The sequence below is a fragment of the Rhipicephalus sanguineus genome, chromosome 10 (genome assembly GCF_013339695.2).
Source record: "Rhipicephalus sanguineus isolate Rsan-2018 chromosome 10, BIME_Rsan_1.4, whole genome shotgun sequence".
Lineage (NCBI taxonomy): Eukaryota > Metazoa > Arthropoda > Arachnida > Ixodida > Ixodidae > Rhipicephalus > Rhipicephalus sanguineus.
This window is the reverse complement of record NC_051185.1, coordinates 8,481,612-8,504,998: the sequence shown is the minus strand read 5'-3', so window position 1 is coordinate 8,504,998 and position 23,387 is coordinate 8,481,612. Positions and strand designations below refer to the sequence as shown.

General features: G+C 48.0%; 2 protein-coding genes across 2 annotated transcripts; one reads left to right on the top strand and one right to left on the bottom strand.

Moving 5' to 3' along the window:
• Positions 1-320: 320 nt before the first annotated feature.
• Positions 321-13,136, bottom strand: LOC119372324 (uncharacterized). Its single transcript, XM_037642798.1, has 3 exons — positions 12,936-13,136; positions 8,404-8,625; positions 321-500 (listed from the first exon to the last, which is right to left on the bottom strand). Exons 1-3 carry the CDS (start codon positions 13,134-13,136, stop codon positions 321-323), a joined length of 603 nt encoding a protein of 200 aa, XP_037498726.1.
• Positions 13,137-15,319: 2,183 nt separating this feature from the next.
• Positions 15,320-21,025, top strand: LOC119372323 (uncharacterized). The gene is made up of 3 exons (XM_037642797.2): positions 15,320-15,410; positions 16,728-16,888; positions 20,558-21,025. The coding sequence occupies exons 1-3, from the start codon at positions 15,377-15,379 to the stop codon at positions 20,957-20,959; spliced, it is 597 nt and encodes a 198-aa protein (XP_037498725.2). The 5' UTR covers positions 15,320-15,376; the 3' UTR covers positions 20,960-21,025.
• The last annotated feature ends 2,362 nt before the right edge of the window (positions 21,026-23,387 follow it).

The window sequence follows — 23,387 nt, the reverse complement described above, 5'->3', positions numbered from 1 at the left end:
GAACGATGTTAACATTGCGAGCACAAGTAACATGTTTGATCACGCGATTAATTTACACGCTCTAGAGTTGAACCTGAACTTGAACGCTGTTGATGCGACAGTTATCACGGTGCCGCGATCAGCTTGTATGTGATGTACAGTGACACAGAGCATAAGTCTGCAGCGCCAAACATGCAGTTTTGCTCGTACGTGACTTCACTCCATAGCCAACATGTCCAGCATGTGGACTTTCGTGATTGTATCTAGTGGCACACCTGCATGTGTTATTTCAGACGTCTTCCTTCCTATTGCGCCTCACGATGCATAGGTGAAACTGCGTGTCACTTGGTCGCTTGCAAGAGGGGCGTTTGTTCTTGCGGTACGGGCTGTGGCACAGAATCCAAGAGACGGGTTACGTGCTTAGCGATGATGTAGGCGCAGTAGGTGGTGAACAAGACCACTACAGCAGCCACCAGGGACGCTATGACATACACGTTCACCTCGTACACCAGCCCAGATGCCTGCAATGCAGTGGGACATTGGTTTCAATGCTACAAATGTGGCATGTGGTAAGCAAAGTAATAAATAAAATTTACGGAAACTCCTTGGAGGAATTCTCGGTGCATAACCATTCGTAAGGATGACAAAGAAACGAGAATCTACGTCGGCACGCATCATGCGCCTGTGTCATGAGATGCGTTTGCTTACTCGCGGTGCGATTCCTGTGCGCGCTAATGTTGCTACTGTGTTATTTTTTGCAAGTTATAGAGCGAAGCGCCGAGATCTCGGTATTTATGAAGTGCTGGCATATGGCAGAACCCCGTGGCAAGGAGCACATCTGATGATTTATGTCGGCTATTGGGCAATAGCGGCAATCTGCCAAATGACGTAAGCTAGCAGCCGCCGGCAGCTTCGGAGAGTGGGAACGCACCTCTGTATGAAGAGAGGGCGCTTGAGAAAGTGGAAACTCCACACCATGGCGTGCGCAGGGTTCCCCTTCAAGGTGGTGAAGGTAGGGTGCCTCGATGCGCGTTTTGTCACATCGAGGCGCACTAGGCGAAGGTACATCGCAGCGCCCCTCCCCCTAGGTGACTAGGGGAGCCCTCCACCTTGGCGCACGTCTATGCTCCACACTGCATGATCTCAAAATTTGGCTAGCTGCTCATAGCATGTGTTCGCTGAAGGCGTTTTCCCGCCAAGCCTGAGGAGTGGTTCAGGTCGTATTTAAAGGAGCCCGCAACACTTCAGCGTGGTGAGAAAACGCTGCCAATCGGTGGTTGAGGCTCTTGAGAACACGCAAGCCAAACATAGAGCAGCACGTGGCCTGGAATTTACAGTTAATTCTCAGTCAGAAATCGCTCGCTCTCCTCTCGACAAATGGTGCCATAGTCCCAAAATAACCATGCCATAGACCCAAAGTACGCGGCAATAGGAGATTTTCCTAATTCAGTCTGGCCACACTGATTTTTTTGCCGTCCGCCATTAGTAGGGCGTCATTTCAGGCAGTTGCATGGGCAGTGTCGGAGAGCCCACACTACAGCGTCTCGCTTACTGTTTTGGTGGTGATGTCGTGGTCCAAAAGTCTCGCAGTTATTCCGGAGACTCTTACGGAAGAAAAAGTGGAAGCCTACAGCGCCTCAAAAAGGTTAATAATAATAATATCTGGGGTTTAACGTCCCAAAACCAAGATATGATTATGAGAGACGCCGTAGTGGAGGGCTCCGGAAATTTCGACCACCTGGGGTTCTTTAACGTGCACCTAAATCTAAGTACACGGGCCTCAAACATTTTCGCCTCCATCGAAAATGCAGCCGCCGCGGCCGGGATTCGATCCCGCGACCTTCGGGTCAGCAGTCGAGCGCCATAACCACTAGACCACCGTGGCGGGGCGCCTCAGAAAGGTTAGCGAAGCACAACGATGAACGAAGTCACAAGTTTGCTGTGGAAAGCTACGTCCAAACCGCCTCGATCGAAACGTCTTCGTACACAGGGCTATCCCGAAAGCACTCAACGGAAAACTTTCGGCTCACGCGCTTCTCCAGCTGGCTACGCTCTTGTGCTGCAATGTCGAGCGCTCGCTCTGCTTTGTACAACGAACTTTTAGTGAGCTCCACTTCTTCGGCTTTTTTCTTTACTTCCGACTCTAACGCACGGACACGCGCCGTCATTACGTCGAGTTGTTCGGTGAGGTCGGAAATCTTTAGCGAGCACGCACAACCACACACCACGCCATCGATGCTGCTCGTCACCGATGTAGGAGAGCAGATGTCTACGTCGCTCACATCCGCGGTAGTCGATCGCCCGCCTTCGGAAGGCACTGTAGCGCTGACGAGGTTAAGTGGTTCTCGATTTCTTGGCTTTTTTCTTGGTGGAGGCCTCGGAGCACTAAACGCGAAGATGCTGGGCACGGCGTCTTGCTTCAAGAAACGACGGTTTCCGGCGACGTTTGGCAAGTAGTTTGCTTCAGTAAAATGCCTTGAACAAACTTTTGTGAACTTCGTCACCGTGAAGAAAGGGCCTTCGTCACGCTTAATAGCTATAATCCACCTTTTCCTCCAGTCCGTATCCTTCGGAAAAGAAAAAAAAAACGAGACCTGCAAGAAAAGGTAGGCATCAGCCGCGCACCGATTGTAAACAAAGCCGCGGGCAAGCGCGCTTATGCTTACCTTCGACCCATCCTCGTCTCGAAATCCTCTTTGCGTGCACTGCGGTACACAGCAATGGGCTGGCATTGCGCTGATCCCGTGCTATCGGAATCGGCAACTATTTGCGCAAACATGATCGCACGCGAGCGTTCAATCTGAAGCGCGCGCGCGTGCACTCTGACTGGCAGTGACTGCTCTGACGGCGCGCGACCTACTAATGGCGGCTGAGAAATGCTTCTCGTTGCTGCCGACAGGTGGCGCTGAATTAGGAAAATCTGCTGGTTGGTGCTGCTAGAGGACGGACGTATTTTTCGTGGGCTCCGGAATGACAGCGTCAGATAAGTGGATTTTTTTTCTTTTTTTTGCATGATTCGAGCTTGGTTTTTTTTAGTTAAGCCACTAGATTGCAGCTTAATAGAGCTTACAACTTTGTACTGTTGGTACAAAGTGGTGTGACAGTCGCTTCGGGTGTTTTTTTTTTTAATATTTGTTTGTTCGGCCACCACGTGGCTGAAAGGTGCACGGGTGCTTTGAAGTGTAACATACTTGCGCAGTATCAGCGGAGTTTTGTGATATCATTTGGCTTTAAGTGTATCTAATCCGCCGCGCGAACGATCTATAGCCATGGTCAAAAAGACCGTAAAGTGTTCAGGATGCGGAATGGGGCGGAAAATAGAGGTTTGTGAGGATGAGACGACAGAGAGAGCTGACGCCAAGTGTAAGCAATGCGAGTTAGAGGCGAAGATGGAAATAATGATGGCCGCCCAGAATGAGCTCATGGTGAGAATCTCCGAGCTGGAGAAAGCGGTGGCGACAGAACGGGAAAAAACGATGGCTATGGCGGAAAGGCTTAAGTCAGCCGAGGAGGGATTAGCAAAGGTAGACATGCCAGCAAAGGTAGCCACGGGGAACAAGGAAGCAAGCGGCAGCGGGAACAATGGGGCATCGACCCCCACAGTGGTAGGCGCGAAGGGGGAAACAGGTTTGGAAAAGACAGGTGCAAGGGTCACAGGACCCACCTTCCGCGAAGTAGTCTTGGGAACGGGAGGGGACAAAACAACAGCAGTAGCACGCGCTAGTAACAGGTGCAGTGGCCAGGTGCGGGACAGTCCAGCAGAAAAGTCGGATCACGTGATAATCGCCGGGGACTCGAATTTAGCTACATGCGCAGAAGCAGTCAAGGAAAGGGTGAGAGGCGACAAACGAGTTTTAATAGGGAAGTTCCCGGGCCATAGGCTGGGATCAGTGATGAAACAAGCTAACGCAAAACTCGCAACTAAGTCTAATGGACGTAACCTCGTGATAATCGCGGGAGGTCTAAACGACGTCTTGAGTAACGAATCAGCCGAACTAGCGACCACATTGGCGAAAGGTGTCGATGACATGCGCGCCATTTCCCCTCAGGTGCAGATAGTGGTATGCACAATACCGGAGGTACCGGTGCGTGACGGCAACCTGCAAAGAGCGGTTGTCGACGCAAACAAAGAGATATGGCAGATGAGTAGAGAGAAAGGCATCGAGGTAGTGGAAATAAACAGAGAGGTGCACAGGTGGGGTGGTTTTCGAAGAGACGGAATACACTTCGACAGGAGGCTTGGCCATGAGGTGGGTTGGCGTCTTGCAGGACGCGCAGTAGCTTTTTTGGGGGGCACGCGGGCCCTTCGGTGCCCATGGTAGCTTGTAATGAGGAAAACAACCAGGGGGACTCTTTGACAGGTAGTATAGCGAAAAAACAGAGAAAAGGTAAAAGAAGGGAGAAGGCGCGTGTTGCAATTAGTTATATTAACATGCAGGGTGGCAGAAAAAAGGCAAAATGGTTAGAGATTGAGGAACAGTTAAACAAGGAACAGATAGGTGTTTATGCGGTTACAGAAACACACCTTAGAGACTTGGAAGAGCCACCACATATTGAAAATTATGTTTGGGAAGGATGTAACAGGATCACATCAGAAAGGAGAGGTGGGGGGGTTGGAATGCTAATTCATAGCAGAACAAAATGGGAGAGAGTGAAACAAACGTGTTCAGAGCACATATGGGTTTCGGGCACAGTAGGTGGAAAGAAAACGTGGCTAGGTGTAGCTTACTTGTGGACAGGGAATAACTGCAGAGAAAAGAATCTGGAGATAGTGAAATGCATAAGCACCGATATTAAAGAATTTGGTCATGATGCCGAGATAATCCTTCTAGGGGACATGAACGCTCACATTCATGACCTTGACGGATATTCAGACACCAATGGCAAGTTATTGCTAGATCTCTGCGAGCAACATAGTCTTGAGATAGTTAACGTGGGGCCTAAGTGTGAGGGGCAGATCACGTGGGAAGTCAGAAACAGGCAATCGAGCATTGATTACTGTCTCATGACAGAAGGAATATATGACAAACTTAGAGAGATGAGAATAGACGAAGAAGGCATTAACAGCTTGGGTAGTGATCATAAACGCATAATATTACAAATGGGATATAAAACTGAAAATAAGAACACAGAATCAAAGTTTGGCAGCTCGTATCTAAATGACAAACAAATAACAAATATAGCCGCAAGAGTCGAGGAAAAAGTAGACGAACTACCAGGCAAAGACTGGAAGTATAGTGAGCTGCTACATGTAATCACGAAAGAAATGGAAATAGAGAAGAAAACTATTCGTTGGAAAGGAAAGAAAAAGCCAAAAAGTTGGTGGAACAAAGAAATCCGGGAAGCAATCGAGATGCGACGTCAGGCATCACGGGAGCACAGACAGGCAAAAAAGGAGAAGCGACCACAGGACGAAGTCAACCAAATATGGGAAATATATTTAGAGCAAAAATCCATTGTGCAGAAATTAGTCGAGGCAAAAATTAAAGGTGAAAGTGAACGCTGGATGACAGAGATTCGCGAAAAGAAGGCCGCGCCTAGGATATTTTGGAGCCACCTAAAAGCGCTGGGTAGGAAGTCTGTCACAATGCAACAGCATATGGTAGATGAAGGAGGAAATAAATTGGAAGGATATGAAGCGCTAGGTTACATCCGAAAGATAACAGCCGATTCGTTTAAAAAGGTCCCCCAGGGGATTCCCCCGGTGAGTAAAAGTACGCAAAGGAGTGCAACCGACGAAGATGTAGTACTAGAGAATTTCAATTGGAAGAAGGCCGAAGGAAAAATTCCTAAGCGCACTACTCCGGGCTTAGATGGGGTTCCCGTCAGCCTCATTAACGAACTCGGACATAACACTAAAGAAGCACTGCTGAAAGCCGTAGAAAAGTGCTTGCAGAAGAGGGAAATACCAGACAGTTGGCGAAAAAGTAGAATGAACTTAATCTATAAAGGCAAGGGAGAAAAGGATAACATTCGCTCGTATAGACCGCTAACAATTACATCGGTGCTATACAGGTTGGCGATGCAGGCAGTAAAATTAAAAATAGAAGCGTGGGTAGAACAAAATGATATTTTGGGAGAACTTCAGAATGGATTTCGAATCGACAGGCGGTTAGACGATAATCTGTTTGTTCTTACCCAGTGTATAGAAATATCTAAAATAGAAAACAGGCCCTTATACGTAGCTTATCTAGATATCACCGGGGCGTATGACAACGTTAATCAGGAAATTTTGTGGGATATATTGAAGGAAGTGGGCATAGGTGACGACTGTGTACAGCTTTTGAAGGAAATATACCGAGAAAATACAGTTTGTATAGAATGGGAAGGAATAAGTGGCAAGGACAGCGTTGAAATTAGCAAGGGGCTGAGACAGGGATGCCCTCTGTCCCCGCTGTTATTCATGCTGTACATGGCGAGGATGGAAAAAGCGCTAGAAGGTAGCAACATTGGATTTAATTTGTCACACAAACAGGTCGGAGCGATGGTTGAGCAGAAGCTTCCTGGTCTATTTTATGCTGATGATATTGTCTTATTGCGGACAGTCAAGATGATATACAGCGACTGGCAGATATATGCGGAAGGGAGTGTGAGGCTCTAGGACTAGGATTTAGTGCAACAAAATGTGGATTGATGGTATTCAATGATCACGGAGACCATACGGTATTAATACAGGGCCAAAAAATACCGAGGGTAAGCGAGTACAAGTACCTCGGAGTATGGGTAAATGAGGGGGATAGATATATGGAAGTACAAGAGAAAGCATCGGTAGCAAAGGGAAAGAGGAATGCTGCAATTATGAAGCACAGAGCTTTATGGGGATACAATAGGTACGAGGTGCTTCGAGGGCTGTGGAAGGGTGTGATGGTTCCGGGGCTTACATTTGGGAACTCAGTGGTGTGCATGAAGTCAGAGGTGCAATCAGGAATGGATGTAAATCAAAGGACGGTGGGCCGCCTCGCGTTGGGCGCTCACGGGAAGACGACAAATGAGGCGGTAAAGGGTGATATGGGATGGACAGGCTTTGAAGTGAGGGAAGCGCAGAGCAAAATGAGATTCGAAGAGAGGCTGAGGAAAATGAAGGAGAGTAGATGGGCAGAGAAGGTTTTCAGGTATTTGTATAGAAAAAGCGTTGACACGCAGTGGAGAAAAAGAACTAGGAGGCTCACCAGTAAATATACGGCTGGCAGTGCGGGCGATATGACAACAAGGAGCATTAAGCGGAAGGTCAGAGAGGCGGAGAGGACTTATTGGATGACAGCGATGGAAAAGAAGCCGGCTCTGAGTAACTACCGAAAAGGAAAAAACGAAATAAGGAGGGAAAGGTTTTATGATAATTCAAGGGGAAGCGCTTTACTGTTTGAAGCAAGGTCGGGCTGCCTTAGAACGCGTAGTTATAAAGCGAAATTCAGTAACGAAGAAGAACAATGTACATGCTGCGGGGGAACTAAGGAAACGATGGAACATGTACTGATTGAATGTGGCGATATTCACCCAGGTATACGTGTGGGCACGAGTCTACATGAAGCCTTGGGTTTTAGGGGACACAATGGAAAGCTGAACACGTCCGCGATAGAAATAAGTAAGAGACGGTTAGAGTATTGGTGGCAGAAAAGTAGAGATAAAGTACAAAAATAAATAACTGGGAAAAAAAAAAGGTCATTCTGCCTTAAGAGGCAGAGAGATGGACCGTGAATTTATATTTTTTGGTATAATAACGTAGATTTAATCAATGTAGGTAAGGCATTAGGACAACATGAAACAAGGAGGAGGAGGAGTAATAAACTTTATTAAGGGAAACCAGCAGGTTTAAGTGGCCGGGCCTAGGCCAAGGAAGTTTATTTTTTTTTTCTTTCTTTTTTTTCGCCTTCGAGCCAGGTGGCAGACATGTCACCGCCCCGTTATAAAGGGGACGCTCATAGCATCCATCCATCCATCCATCCTCCTATTGGCTGATTTGAGCTTCGTGAACTGCTTGCTTACCACGGCCGCCACGACGTGCCCGCGCGCGATCACACTGCTGAGCGTTCGGAGAAAAAAGTGCCATGACCATGCGCTTTTTTTTTTCATATTTACTTCCATCTTAAATAGACGAAGTCTAACTTAAATTATAATTTAAGAATTTCATTTTATAGGTACCCGGTACTTGGCCAATCTCCCAGCGTAGATTTGTGCCATGGTATCCAGGTTCTACCTACTCTACTAATGGGCATAGCTTCTTGCCACCTTATCACCCCCCCCCCCCCCCCCCTGGGCGTTGGTTTCAGCGCGGTCGCTGGTACGAAAGGAGATAGAAAGCGCTCAAAGCGTAGGACAAATCTTTGTAACTCTGTTCATACTTCACGGATTCTAAAATTTTTACGGCTGTCGATTCGTGAGGCAACAAGCTCTCGTATTGAAGCCATTCGATGATTACGTGTGTACCTGGACCACGTGAACGTTTCCATGGCCGAACTGTGCTCTCCGCGAACCGGCCACCTCGACGTGGCTCAGAAAGTCCGTCATGCGCTCCGCATTGTGACGCGCTATGGCGGCTCGCATGACTGGGTTGCCGGCCGCCAGCTTGTACGTGCTCAGCTGCATCTGCGCGTAGTGGCGAACTAAGCGCCAGGGCAGCGAGAAGTCACCCAGGCTGTACGTCACGCCCTGCGCGTCACACAATTCGGCGGTCAACTCACGTGTTCTTGCTCCGGTGTACTACATGGCACGCGGTATTACCAAGAGGACGTGCCGGGCCCCATTTTAATGTAACACTTTGTTCTAGGGTCATCCAAAGCAGGCCTCAACATTCTTAGACCGCTTTGGATTCGAGAACACCTGCCAAACTTTAATTTTTACATATATCTTATCGTGTTTGCCCCAGCCGCGACGGCGCTGTGCAATGGCGTACATTGCTGTAAAATATTTTCGTACTTTGACAAACAATATGTATGCAAATACAAACATTTTTAGTAAAATAAAACAAAACTTTCCGTAAAGTGACAAAAACTACATTGTTTCCAGTTTTACGTATGCTCTATGCGTAATATTACAGTTTGACATATGGTCTATCGCAAAGAAAATTGGCAAGCTTTACAACAAAATATTTCGGTAATTTCGGGCCACACATTGCCCCGTAATTCAGAAACGGATTTATTGTTGACGGGTAGCTTGTAATACAGAACCCATAAAAAATACAACTGCCCTTGTATTTTCGCGTATGTGTCAAGGTGTATTATTATGTTCATAATAGCCGTGGAAGGTCAAGGAAACGCTTTTACGAGTAATTTTACGTATGTATATCCATATCCCTCGAAACGGACAAATTTTATTGTTTTCACGTACGTCCAAGCACGAAAAAGTTATACAACGAACTTTTTATGTGTAAAAATACGAGTTAATGTGTATTTTGTTTATTGATTGAAGGAAAGAAGATTACTTTTGAGGGCTCGTTTTTCTTTGTCAGACACAATAATAATGAAAACTAACAGACAATAATGTCAAGGAAAGAATAAGGGATTTTACAAGCTACTCGTCAACAAAAAGACCGTTTCTAAATTACGGAGAGGTGTATGGACACATATTACCGAAATATTTTTCCGTAAATTATGTCTTTTTAGGGGTGTGCGAATATTCGAGTTTCGAATTCGAATCAAATAATACCTAATCGAATAATTCGATTCGACTTTCGAGTAGTTAGTATTCGAAGTTCGACTGGACGAATATCTAAAACGCGACGAAGGCCAATGGTGCAATTTGGTTAGGGTGGGTGGCTAAAACTAACGCTAACGTCGGTACAGTAGGTCATCGTCAGGGGCGTAGCCACGTTAGGGCACACCGGGCCCGTGCCCCCCCCCCCCCCCCCCCCCCGAAATTTTTTTTTTTGCCATAGTATACAGAGCAGAAAACGACACTCGACCACATCTGCCTGCTCGTCCCCACTACAGATCAAGGAGGTGCCCCCCCCCCCCCCCCGAAAAAAATTTCTGCCTACGCCCCTGGTCATCGTTAAAACTTCCACCGACATCCTGGTTCAAAAGCGATCGTATGTTTCTTTTAAAGGAGATTATGTCATTTCCACCCGCAAAAAACACAAGAGAAAACTGTCAAGCCCTTCCCTCGCTTCCGAAACGAAGGCATGGACTTCTTGCATAGTTCGATCGCGTACGCCGCAAGCGCCGTAAAACGCCCCGACTTTGGCCCGCGAGAACCTCGTTGACTGGCGTCACACGTAAAAATTTGTTCACGCTGTGCACTGTCGCACCGCACCAGTCATTCAGAAACTCCCATCGTTCCAGCATCGTTCCGGCATCGTCCCGGCGCTGCTGTGAACGGGCGCCCGAAGATTTTGGGGCCCGGAGCACTCATGAGGACATAAGCGTGCGCAGGGTTCCCCTTCAGGGGGGGGCGAAGGTTCGTCGCAGCGCCCCCCTCCCTATTATGTCAATGTACGCGGCTGCCTTTGCGCCCCTCTTCCTCGCCCCCCTACAATGCAAAGGGCTGACTTTGCGCCCCCCCTTCTCGCCCCCTTGCCCCCCCCCCCCCTGCGCACGCCTATGCATGAGGATGAAGCACAACGTTACCGTTGTCAGATGAGCCGTATTGCGCAACGATAAGGAAAAAAAAAAGCTACCGTACCCCCCTCTGTTAGCCGTTAAGAGGTTAGGATTGCCGCTGCTGAATGGAATGGTGGCTCTTGCATCACATGCCTGCGCGCCTATGAAAGCTGAAAAAAAAAAATCCCTCCCGAACAAGCGCGTAATAAAGCTGTCATACGCCGTAGCGTCCTTAATTTCACCTTTCTCTTTCCGTAACTGGCGGTATACGTTTCGTGTAAATATACTATTCGATATTCGATTCGATATTTCTGGCCACTATTCGGCACTGTTCGATTCGAATTCGATTCGAGATGAAATTGCACTATTCGCACACCTATACTTTTTTGTATTGCAGTGATAACCAGAATTTCTCCTTTTTTTTTTTTTTACTGTGGGGGCTGTCCTTGATCCGAAATTGGGGCTGGACAGCCAAGTGGTCGAGTGCCATGCTCTGTATGCCATGGCAGAAAGACATTTCGGGAGGGAGCCTACTCGGTATGCCACCCCGTGGCTACACCCCTGGTGATGTACCTGTATAGACCTTTTTCAGCCCCGCAGGATAGCCGTCTTGTCAAAGCCTTTGTCTTCACGTTCTTCGCGACGGAATGGTGTTCTTTTTGTTTTGCATAATATCTAAATTACGCGACCTAATGAAGACAACACACAATAAAATCAAGGAAATCATAGGGTACATTATTTCTAGTTTTTAGCTGTAGTGCAGCAATTATTGCATAAACGGGACCGAACTCACAATTAACCTTCGATAGAAACGAGCACCCGATCTATTCTACTTCACTCGTTCAACCACCTGACGCGGTGGCTTAGTGGCTAATTTTTTAAACCTGAACGCGCGGGTAGGTCACTTTACGCGAGCGTCGACCGCCGATTCGATAAGCGGCAAAATGAACGAGAATACGCGCATGCGCGCAGTGAACTGCTGTTTTGTCCTTGCTTATTTGTCCTGTTTTTGTCTTGCTGTGGCAGATATTTTTGTTGCCTCAGGAAAGTGCTGCGTGAACCCAGAGGAGGTCGTGCGTGAACCACAGGAAAAAAAAAAAAACAATGCTGCTGATACGCACGTATAATCAGCGGGTCTATATCAGATCCAATCCATCTCACGCTCAACCACTTGACATTTTCTTTATAACTTGATGGCAGCGTTCAGAAGAAAAAAAAAAAACGATGAAGATAACGGTGCTCAAAGGAAGCGGGGGTGGTGTCCAGTTCCCGGAACAGCCTAGCCGAAGACAGCTGCCATGACAGCTGCACAGGACTGCTCATCGCGCGCACGCGCGTATTCTCGTTCATTTCGCTGCTGCGCTCCGCTAATACGGTGCTTATCGACTCGGCGGTAGACGCTCGCGCGTTCAGGCTAAAAAAATGGGAGGCTGTGCGTGTTGCGCTAAGCACAAGAACGTAGGCTCGCTGCAGCCACTGCGGCCGCATTTCGATGGAGGCGAAATGCAAGAACACTTAGATTTAAATGCACGTCAAATAACTCCAGACGGTTGAAACTGACCCGGAGTACCTCGTATCGTAGTTCTCACACGTAAAACACCAGAATTTAATTTTTTTTTTTCGAATGAGAAAAACGTGGCGCCACTGGCGTCTGGGCGCGCAGGGTTCTCCATTACAGGGGAAGGGAAGTCAGCCGCATCAACCTCTCCCCCTCAAGTGCGCAAGTCTGACACTGGCACATTTTCTTCCTTGTTTATTTTTGCTCTTGTTCTTCTTACCCTACCATGTGACTGTATTTATGTGGAGCTATACACCTTTAAGTGCATACTGCGTAGCGCTTTAGGGGCCCGGCTTGTCGTCCATTCACTGTCTCAAGACCCATGGCTAAGCCATCATACCCATGGACACGCAGTGGTCAATACAGGCCTAAAACAAGGCTAACAAGGCTAAAAAAACGAGTGTAAAATAAACTGAAAAGGTCTAAAATAATATAAACTGAAATAACCACAAATTAATCGCAATAATTTACCTATATAGTCGCGAAAAACGCTTTTGAAACATCCAGCTGATACCCGCGCCGCGCAAGAGGGGCGCCACCGCCTCGGCAAGCGCGCGATTGCCAAGGGAATCGCTGGGTTGCCCGTGCTACACACTTCCTCAGGTTTTACGGAGGTGGAGCTGCATCAAGCGCAGGATTTAGTACTACACCAAGACCTACACAATAACTACATTAGAGCTACATTAACGACGGAATTAGCACTGGATTAGAGCAGAATTAGAACTGCATTACGCGCTGGATTTAGAACTTCTTTTTGTTAAGATCCATGCGCAATGATTCACTGCCTCGGCAACGAACCATTGCGCATGAATCGCTTCATGGAGCCGTAATAGCGGCGCTGTATAACATGCACGCTCGCTCACCGCCAGGGTGACGCCGTTTTTAGCAATGACTGGGTATTCGAGGTGGAAGTCCGGCCCGGTGTAGCGAGGCAACTGCGGTCGCTTGAGCAGGCGTCCCAGCTCGTCAGCGATCCGTGCATCGTCGTACCGCCGGCTCTGAGTGGCCCCGTGCTGGCCTAGCAGACACAAAATCTGCAGCACGAAAAAGGCGGGAGCCTTCATGGCTTAATTTGCCGATGACCTACGCCACCGGACCGGATGTTTTGTTTTGTTTCGTCCCCTAGGGACACTGGCTCATACCCACGAGGGGGATTGCATGGCCACATGTGCACTGTAGATTATAAAGGGAAATGTGTGAAAGGAGTTCAATAAAGTAATACTAAACAATATTTGACATCAAATAGAGAGAAGGACGAAACTAGATGTGAATAACTATAGCATAATGAATGTTCATTCAAAGAGAAATAGATAGACATATTGGGGAAAATTCAACCAGCTCCGCTTCGCGGACACTGATGACACAACGAAGTTAGTGGCCTTTCCTTCGTCAGGCCATTGCATTTTAATTTTTTTTTCTATGTTTTGCAAGTCTTTCAGATGTGTTGTATTTAGTGGACCAGTGGTAAGCAGTGGTATTTACCCAATTTCTGTGGCACATACCCGTTGTGATCAGCGTTACTACGGCCCCGGACATGAAAGCCTCGTCTAAGAGCAGCAGTGGTAGGTATACCATTAGCAACGGCCGTATAAGCGGATTCGTATCATGCTCCGTCAATTTCATATGAGTGGAGTACGAGCTATGTGGGTCCCAAAAGTTCGTCCAGTCCGCATAACAAAACTTCGCTTCACGCATCGTCAGACACACGTAGTCGCCTTCAAGGCGTTCCCCTTTAGACACTTTTCTTTTTTCTGAAGCTGTTAGGGGAGCTCTTCAGAAGGACAGATAACAGATGGACAGTTAGAACATCCTAATGGATTCCAAGAGATGGGAAGCGCGGCCAAGGACGGCAAAGGGTTAGGTGGAGCGACGAAATCAAGAAATTTTCGGGCATAAAATGGAATCAGCTGGCACAGGGCATGATGGGTTGGAGATCATTGGGAGATGCCTTCATCCTGCAGTGGATATGACAGGCTGATGATGATGATGATGTTTATGATGCTGATCGCTGCAGAGACGACACCGCCATGGGCGTCGGCAGGATTTTGTCTTGCGGGGTGCAAAGTCGTATTGCATCGCGGCGAAGAGGAGGGGGAGTGCTGGTGTGGCATGGGTGGGGGCAGGGGCGTAGCCAGAAATTTTTTTCGGGTGGGGTTCAACCATACTTTATGTATGTTCGTGCGTGCGTTTGTATGTGTGCGTTTATATATACGCAAGCAAAACTGAAAATTTTCGGGGGGGGGGGGGTTGAACCCCCCCCAACCCCCCCTTGGCTACGCCCCTGGGTGGGGGCAAGTGCTGGTGTGGCTTGGGGTGGGGGGGGGGGGAGTAGGTGGCAAGTGCCCCTTTTGCACCCCCCTGCCGACACCCATGCACACAAATATATCTCAGAAATGTGTCGCGTGCCGGGGCAAGTCCATTGTATGTGGTGCAAATCATTGTCTTCTACCAGGTTCGTCCAGTTAAAGCAGCATTTGGAAGTCCTCTTCTGTGAAGCACTTCAGCGACGTTGCCGCTTCCTCTTGAATCGTCACATCGAAGGCAGGTGCCAGGGGAGGAGAGGGGATGCAGGGTGGGCATGCCTCCTCCCTGCTCCGAAATACCCTTCCGAAATGTTAACATGCTTCCTATAAGCTTTGGGATGGAGAAACCAGGGCATAGGGCGCAGTTTCCACCGTTGACTCATGATAGTGTGGCAGCAGCATGCTTATATTAATTAATAGCACCTGAATGTGAGTCAGTTGGTAGGTATTCATAGTCAAAACAGTGCAAAATGAAACACGGACACGTAGACACAGGACACAGCGCTGGTCCCGTGTGTCCGTGTTTAATTCTGCGCTACTTGAACTATGGCTTATACTATGGCATAGGCCACTGACCAGTGGTATTATTGAACAAACATAATAAAAATCAATGGATAAGTAACTAAATGAAGATACCAAAGAAACTTATACTAGGAGAAATCAGTGGGATGACCAGATAACCATCTTTTTTTTTTTTGCATTATAAACATACATATCCAATCTAATCCATTGTCCGGCCGATTGCCACCGCCATGGCGGGAAGTGCCACAAGATGGTCGACCCAGCCGGCCCAGCTGCTCACCGTGCTGTTGCTGCCGGTGACATTTCCATGGGCTCAGGCTGGCCTCCCCGAGATCCTGTGCGCGCTGCTCGGCGACCCGGAGCTGTGTCGCAACGACGACGGGGCCAGGAGCCAAATAAGCTGGGAAGCCGCGACTACGAATTGGGGTCCGTTTCAGCCGATCGCGGACACATCGGACCCACCCCCGCGTGCCCCCGACATGCCCTGGAGGCCCGGCAGGGTCGTCATCAAGGGTGCGCCCCCCTCGCTTTGTAAAGATGACGCATGACTCCATCGTAACACCAACATTCATCGTCCAGCGATGATAAACGCCGTGTGAGCCATATCTGGGTGCATTTCCTAAAGACGAGTGATAGTCGAACTGCATGCGATAGCCGTACAGTCTGGGACGATATAAAAGGCGTGACCACGTCTACATCGACCACGCGTATACGGGATTATACATGGCTTGCACGTGACGTCACAGACAGGTTCTCTGCGCTTGTTCACAAACATGGCGGCCACCGTGACTTTCTTATCTCATTAGAGTGTCATTTCAGCAGAGGATACGCAGTTGTTCCCTCCCCGCGCGTTCTTTTGTGCTCTCCCCGTTTTTTTCTGCTTGCCAGTTGCGCCAAGGGGGAACACAAAGGATTGGAGGGGGAATTGGACCTAATCTGATGTCACCGTTTCTTGCTCGGCCGCGCGTCCGAGCAAGCGTTCACCCTGCATTTCAACCATTCACAAAGATGGCGGCCACGGTGACGTCAGTGCAAGCTATGTATATCTAACTGCTGAACGTAATTACCCGCCGTGGCGTTCTAGTGGTTATGGTGCTTGATTGTTGACCCGAAGGTCACGAGATTGAATCCCGGCCGCAGCAAACGTTGGCCGCGGTGACCGCATTTCGATGAAGGCGAAAGGCTAGAGGCCCGCGTGCTTAGATTTAGGTGCACGTTAAAGAACCCCAGGTGCTCAAATATCTCAGGAGCCCTCCACTACGGCGTCTCTCATAATCATATCGTGGTTTTGGGACGTTACACCTCAACAATGATTATTATATTGCTGAATGTAATTCGCGCTAAAAAAAGACGCACACACGGGAAGAGGGGACGGACACAAACTCCTGTATTAATCTAGTATTTTGGGTTTTACGAGAAGTACAATATTTTGCGTGCCAAAACCACGGTATGATTATGAGGCACGCCGTAGAGCTTATAAATTTCGGCCATCTGGGGTCTGTATTGCACAAAATGTTTAGCAGGCTACGATCACTTCCATAATCCCAATGAGTAACTCCAAAGAATGCTACGCAGTATATTACTCTTCGTCAGCAAAAAATTTCTGTCTCAGTTTTATCTTGGACCACTACAACTGCGAGCTATCATAGGCAATAACAGCAGTTTAGATGTTCCTTGGCGAACACAGAATTTGAAAGCGAAAGGACACACGCGCTTCGTGCGAACATCTGCTGGCATAAGCAGCATGCACTGTCGACGTTCTCACTTGTCCTCGCAGGATGTTACAGGGTTGACCGCTGCAGAGATAAGTTTTCAACATCGTTCTTACAGGCAAGCGCACTGCGCACTTGAAACCGGATTTCGGAGCCAACCACTCACTGCCATCGCCAGAGACTAGGGAGGCGCTCGAAATAGACTTCGACAACGTCACCTACTCTGTGGACGATCCGATGCTGCCTTGGAAGATCCTCGAGTACTTCGCAAACCTGCAGGTAGTCGCGCATAAAAAAGAATGATCGCAAAATTTCTTAAGGGGTGCTGTCCTAGCGTGAAAGGCATTTGACAAAATGAGTATCTACTATCTCGCTCAGTATATAAGCTACACAGCGGGAGCGCGTGGCCAAGCGCACTGCAATGTCGTATGGTGATGCCAGTCATGACATGTTTTCGAGGTTTGGCTATTCCTGCGAGTGCGCATCGCCTCCACTTGCTTTTACGCTCGACTTCCTTTTGCCCTGCGGTGATGGCTTCAAAAATGACGACTTCGAAGGTGAAAGCAAGCAAGTGCGCTCTCGCAGGGACAGCCAAACCTTCTCACGATAACTCGAAAATATGCCACGATCGGCGCCACTGTAAAACCTTGCAGAGCGCTCGGCCACGCGCTCGCGTGGTGCCCGCTGTTGCACCGTTTCTTGAAGATGGATTACCGACTAGCCCAGTCTCACGCCTTGCTCGAAGTAACCGTCGGAAAAGGAGCTTCGGTAAAGCCAGCTTCTCCTGCTAAACACTCTTACTGTGGTGAAGTCAGCTTGCGCAAGCTCACGAGTGTGCGCTTGTAGCTTCATTGCGCACACGCAAGCAAAATACAGCTTTAGACATGTCGCAAGGGCAGTACGCAAGTTATCAGATGTGAAAGAAACGCAACACACACACACACACACACACACACACACACACACACACACACACACACACACACACACACACACACACACACACACACACACCACACACACACACACACACACACACACACACACACACGCACGCACGCACGCACGCACGCACACGTCACGGCTGCTGATATGTATGAGGTGGCAGGCGCTTGTACTTTTGTTCATCACGCTGCATGCGGAGCAGCTGTAGCTTGCTTTAGCTTCACAAGTAGCTTTCTACGCGCACCTCTCAGGACCTTTTATGCGCAGGACTTTTTCTTAGCGTACTCCTTGCGATCCGTAAACGGAGTACAGTCAAACATCGTTATAAGAAACACTGATATAGCGAATTATCGGTTGTAGCAAACTAAATACGAACTTTGGTTGGTCACTCTTGATTTCAGTGACATTTATTCTTTTTATTACGAAATCCAAAACGCCAGGGCCGCAGCGATATCGACTGTAACGATAAAATATTCAGTTTGCGTGAGGCTCAAAACTCTAAAGATAGCATAAAAAGCAGAATAAATATTGAAAGACAATCAGTAACAATATTTTTACAGCGAAACTGTATACCTCTGCCCCCCAACGGTTTCGTCTCCGTGGGCAGAAAAATGCGCGGGCAAAAAAAAAAAAAAAATCACCATCTCCCACTAAAGGGAACCATGTGGGGATGCGAAGGAGCGCATGGGTCGACTTGAAGTTCCGTTCATCACGGGCACCTTGCCCAATGTTAACGCGTCCTTGCAAGTGGAGCACACCATGAATTCACTGTAGTTGCTGTTGTTGTTACTCGTCCCAAACTCTTGTTGGAGCATGCCACGCGAATTCATCGCGCGTCTGCAGAATCTCGTTCCCCGACGCCATCACGTGATTGCTCAGAGAGTGTAAGGGGGAGAGGCCACGGCGTCTTACCCAGCCCCTTACACAGGCCCGAAAGCGCTAGCGCGCGCCAGCACACGTGGATTTGTCTACGTTACGCCAAGCTAGGACAGCATACTGCAGCCCGGGACCCTAAAGTGCTCTGCACGTATCATCATCAAGGCGGTCGAAGAACAAGACGAAGAAGACTTCTCCTTGTCGCGAGCGAGCGCTCTGCATGTATCATCATCAAGGCGGTCGAAGAACAAGACGAAGAAGACTTCTCCTTGGCGCGAGCGCGCGCTCAATATGTTACAGATGGCTATGGTAGGTTTTAGAAAGCGGACGGTCGCCAATGGAACTACGGACAAAGCCCAGCGCAAAAGCTGCTTCGCATCTAAAACAAAACGCCAGGCCCTTAAACCACCAACAGACGCTCGAGCTCGAGTGCTCCTCTGCTAGCAGATGCACGCGCTCCTTGCGTTTGCACATGGGACCCTGAGGAAGGACATTCGGAGAGGGGGACAGACGAGCCGACGAACGCGTTCGCTGTAGACTCATGCACAACTGCAACACCACAACTAAATTTCGACCTTTGGGTGGTTTAGGGGCTCTTTAACAATTGAAGGCAAACGGCATATCTTTCTTTGCAATCAGGCATATAGCATAGAGCATAAAGAAAACAAAACAAGCATCAAAACCGCGTGGTGGATGATAAGGCGCCTGTGAACAATGGGAACACCCACCCACGCGTTCTCGGTATAGATTAGGTTGCAGCTGCTTTGCGCTTCACACGAGGGCTTCAAATGACGTCAAACTCCCCTTCCTTCTCCCCGCAGGGGAGACCCGTCTAGCAACTCATTCATTTCATTCTAAGACTGCCATGGGCACACCACAGAAATTAACGACACCAGAAGAACAGCGTGAATACAATGCTAGACGAAAGGAACAAATTCGTCTTGCTGAGAATGGCCGCGGATCCAATCACGGTCTCCCACAGCGACCACAAAGCGATTATCACTACCAACCATTACTCCAAAGTAATAATACCACCCCCCCCCCCCCCCACACACACCCCTATCAGCATGTGTGGTGTTTGATACAGCTTCACTGGACATTCACGTTCGCAAGGCACGATGGCTGCCAATTTTCGTTTAAAATGTGGTTGTGATTTGTGACGTAAAAAATTTGCCTTAAATTGTGGTTTAGAAAGCTGCAGAAATATTGGCGGAAGTAACCAGTGCGGATGCCGCGGACGTGACCAGGAAACTGAGAAGCTATATACTTGGAGAAACTGCCGATGACTGAAACTGCTGAAGTAGAAAATGCCGTCTCGTGCATTGATAACTTCGTTCTCCGCAGTGCATGTGTTTTTGTGTCTAGGGTAGTACTTTAGCGCGAGCCAGGTTTCCGAACAACTTGGAAACAGCGCAGAAACGACGCGGACAGACGAATATAGAAGAACACACCACCAGATTTGCGATTTGTTAAATCCGATTTCTATCTCTTCTGTTGCAACGAATATCGGATATAGCGAACTAATTTATGGTCTCGATGATATCACGTTAGAAAGAAGTTCGACTCTATTTGTTTCTCGATTAATTATATTCAAATAAAAGGTTCGACGAAACTATGTAATACCACCCAGTACACCCAAGTTCACGTGGGATACCATGAGTAAAAAAAATTGGTGAACTATATGAACTGCGTTAAGACGCCCTCGTAATGCTGTCCACGGAAATGTAAAGTAAAAAGTTAAGCCTCACATATCGACAAACTGTGGAACGAATTGCATATACGTGGTGCAAAAATATTTAGTGTATGAGCACGACCGCGTTTTTTTAAATCTTTTATGTAGCGGCTGTGGTATGAGGCTGACAAGGAGCGTTTAACAATCAGTAACGCACTTAGGGATAGAAGTGAACCTTAAACGGTCATTCGACATTCGAGGTGATTGAGTCGAGTGGTACGTCACACAGGCCTTTATACTTTTTTTGTATGATGATTATATTAATCCTTACTAATCGTTTAAATTGGGAGCTAGTTCATTCCAAGATACTTGCAGGCTAATTTTCCTCGTATTTGCTCGCCGTTTAATATGTCCCCGTTTTATCTGCATAGCCTTCAATGCTCGCTCGCTCGCAGGTAGAAGTGTCCTACGTTGAGAACGTCGGGAAGCGCAAGGCCTACTCGGACTACCTGTTCCGCAAGATGAACATCTACCTCTACTCCGTAGCCGGCGCCGACGCCACCGTCAAGCTGGCGCCGCAGGGCTACTTCTCTCCCGAGTTCTTCGTGTGGTTCGTCAACAAGCTCTCCATGTTCCTGGTGCTCGTCATGACTGGCATGCTCCTTTGGTTCATCGGGTTCCTAGCCTACTGGTACTACGGAGGCGGCACCGACTCGTCGCCGACCGTCAGTGACGAAGGCCGCGGCTTCAGCGAGGTCGTAGCTGTTTCGCCCACTACGTTACGTTCCGGTCGCGTCTCGACGAATGCAGCAGGCAGCAGCAGAGTGCGGTCGCGTTCCTGCAACGATAACCTTTAATAATAACTCACAGGGTCCCCTATGCATCGACCTCAGTCGACTCGAAGTAGAGTAGAGTAGAGTAGAGTAGAGCCTCGTATCCGTGGCACACCCCCACGCTGGGGGACTGGCCAAGAACGCAAACCGTCTTCTTTTTTTTCGAAGTCAATGTATTGAACTTCCCGCGCCTCCTCCGAAAGTTTTCTGCAGCTAACGTTGTTTTTGCAATGCCTCCAGGATAGGAGGCAGTGTATGCTTTCTGCACCTCATTTCGTTTTGCACTGCCTCCGGGATCGAATGACCTTAGACAAAGCAGTGATGTCATGCGACTTCATGTTGTGTGAAGTCGCAATGACGTCATGATGTCACAAATTTTGGTGGTATGTGACGCCATGATGACGTCGCATAGTGACGCATCGCGTGATGATGATTTTTTGCATCACTCGTGTTGACGCCGCCGACGCGGGAAGCCGGTCGATTTTCGCGTTTGGCGAGGCATCTCAGGCTTTCGCCTTAATAGTGCTACGGTGGCGGTGGCGGCACCGACTCGTCGCCCACCGTCAGCGATGAAGACCGCCACAACAGCGGAGTCGTAGCTGCCTCGTCGCGACGAGAGCAGCGGGCCGCCCGTAGCAGAGATGGTCGCATTCCTGCGACGATGACTTTAATACCGAAATAACACTGCTCTTAAAATAGTGCCCAATTGGACTAGTTGGTAAGCGTTCACTGTTCTTGCGCTGTGCATACCGTGGACAAATACCAATGAAAACAATATCCGTCGGAAATCAGAAACAACTCCGAACATCCGTGGACATCAACGGACTTGCAAGGGATAGCAGTCGGACATCCAGTGCAATTTGAGTTGAATATGTCCCACAAAGGATATCCTAAAAATATCCTGTCTCGGACGTCCTTAAATAACGTACTTCATAAGCATTTTGTGTTATCAAATCTGCTTTGGCAGTGTTTTGGCAAACACCTGCTTTGGCAAACATGCGTCGATCTGGTAAAGCATGGCAGCGTTTCGTATCGGCAGTTGTTTCAGACCATACAATTCAAAGTAAGTATATATGTTTAGGACAGCAAATAGTAGTGGTTAGTGTAAATAAAAGTTTGGTTAACTAAGCTACTTTGTAAAGGCAAACTTGTTGAAATGATGACGTGAGTGTACCGATTTGACTTTTATGAAAGTTTTGTGCAGGTAGAATGAAAGCCTTCATATGACACATACGCCTTGCTTTTGTATCTTTTATTTTGATCTGAGAAAGAAACTGTTATTTTTCAATCGGTTCTTTCTTGCTCCAACGATCAAGATTTATTATTTGTTATGCAATGTCTAGTAACAGTATGCAATGTACGTGTCTTTTGAATAACTTTGTAAATAAATAAGAAGGTGCGTGTTTGCAATACACTTGACTCAGAGTTACAAGCGGACGTTTAGGTTATATGTTGCCGTCTATCGAATTTCATTTAATGAAATTGCCGCAGTTTCAGCTGTTTAAAGCATGCATAAGTTTTTCTATGCTTTCAGGTACTAATTTCAGTGCTTCTGCATGGTCAGAAACGCACTTCGTCACAAAATTTGTGCGTGTAGTTTAGACCAATTTTAGCAATTTCAGCCCATAAGACCAAATTTCAGATCGTAAGAAAGCGTCATCAAGACTGCTTTTAGAAAGCACCCTGAATAAAAGAGATCCCTTAAGCTCCCTGTCATGTCCACAGTGTGTCCTTCAGGACTTGCTAGGGATGACCTTGGGATCAGGAAAATGTGGCCAAAATGACCTGTGGGGTATGTCCGCCGGAGTTGTTTCGGAAATGCAGTAGATATCCGAAATCCTGCCGGGGGTATCCTAAGGACATCCACAGCATATGTCACTTCTTTCACTGGGATATTCATGCTTGTTGCACACGTAGTTTCTGCGCGCTACGTGCGTGAACCTCGTTGCGGTCCGCGAATGATCGTGGCGGCTTGGCTAGGGCTGCCAGTCATGATTTTCTTACGCTTTTGCGTACTTCCGTATCTATAGTGAATCGAGTCTCCAAGAAGCGCTCTCTGGGTTGATGATGATGATGATGACTTGGGGCTATTCCCTTTGTATCGGGCGGGCAAGATTAATTTGCCTTGGCCAGCGAACAAAAAAAAAAAAGAAGAAAAAAAAAACAAGAAAAAACCACACACACACACACAAGTATCAATATCAGCGCCGCAACTCGTCCAGTTTGTGCATTATCTCGTAGAGAGTAAAAATGACGTTTCGCGAGCCGGAAATTGACGGACCACGTAAGCGATGAACGAACATAAGTGGAACATGCGCGAGCAAGGTAATCGCTACTGTTCATGCTGATATATTTGCTCTTTGATTCTTTTAAATGGATCTTCCAGAAATGCTTGAGGCCTAACTTGAAGTTACCACATTTATTTGATTAGCAGAAGTTGCCTCGCAAGGTG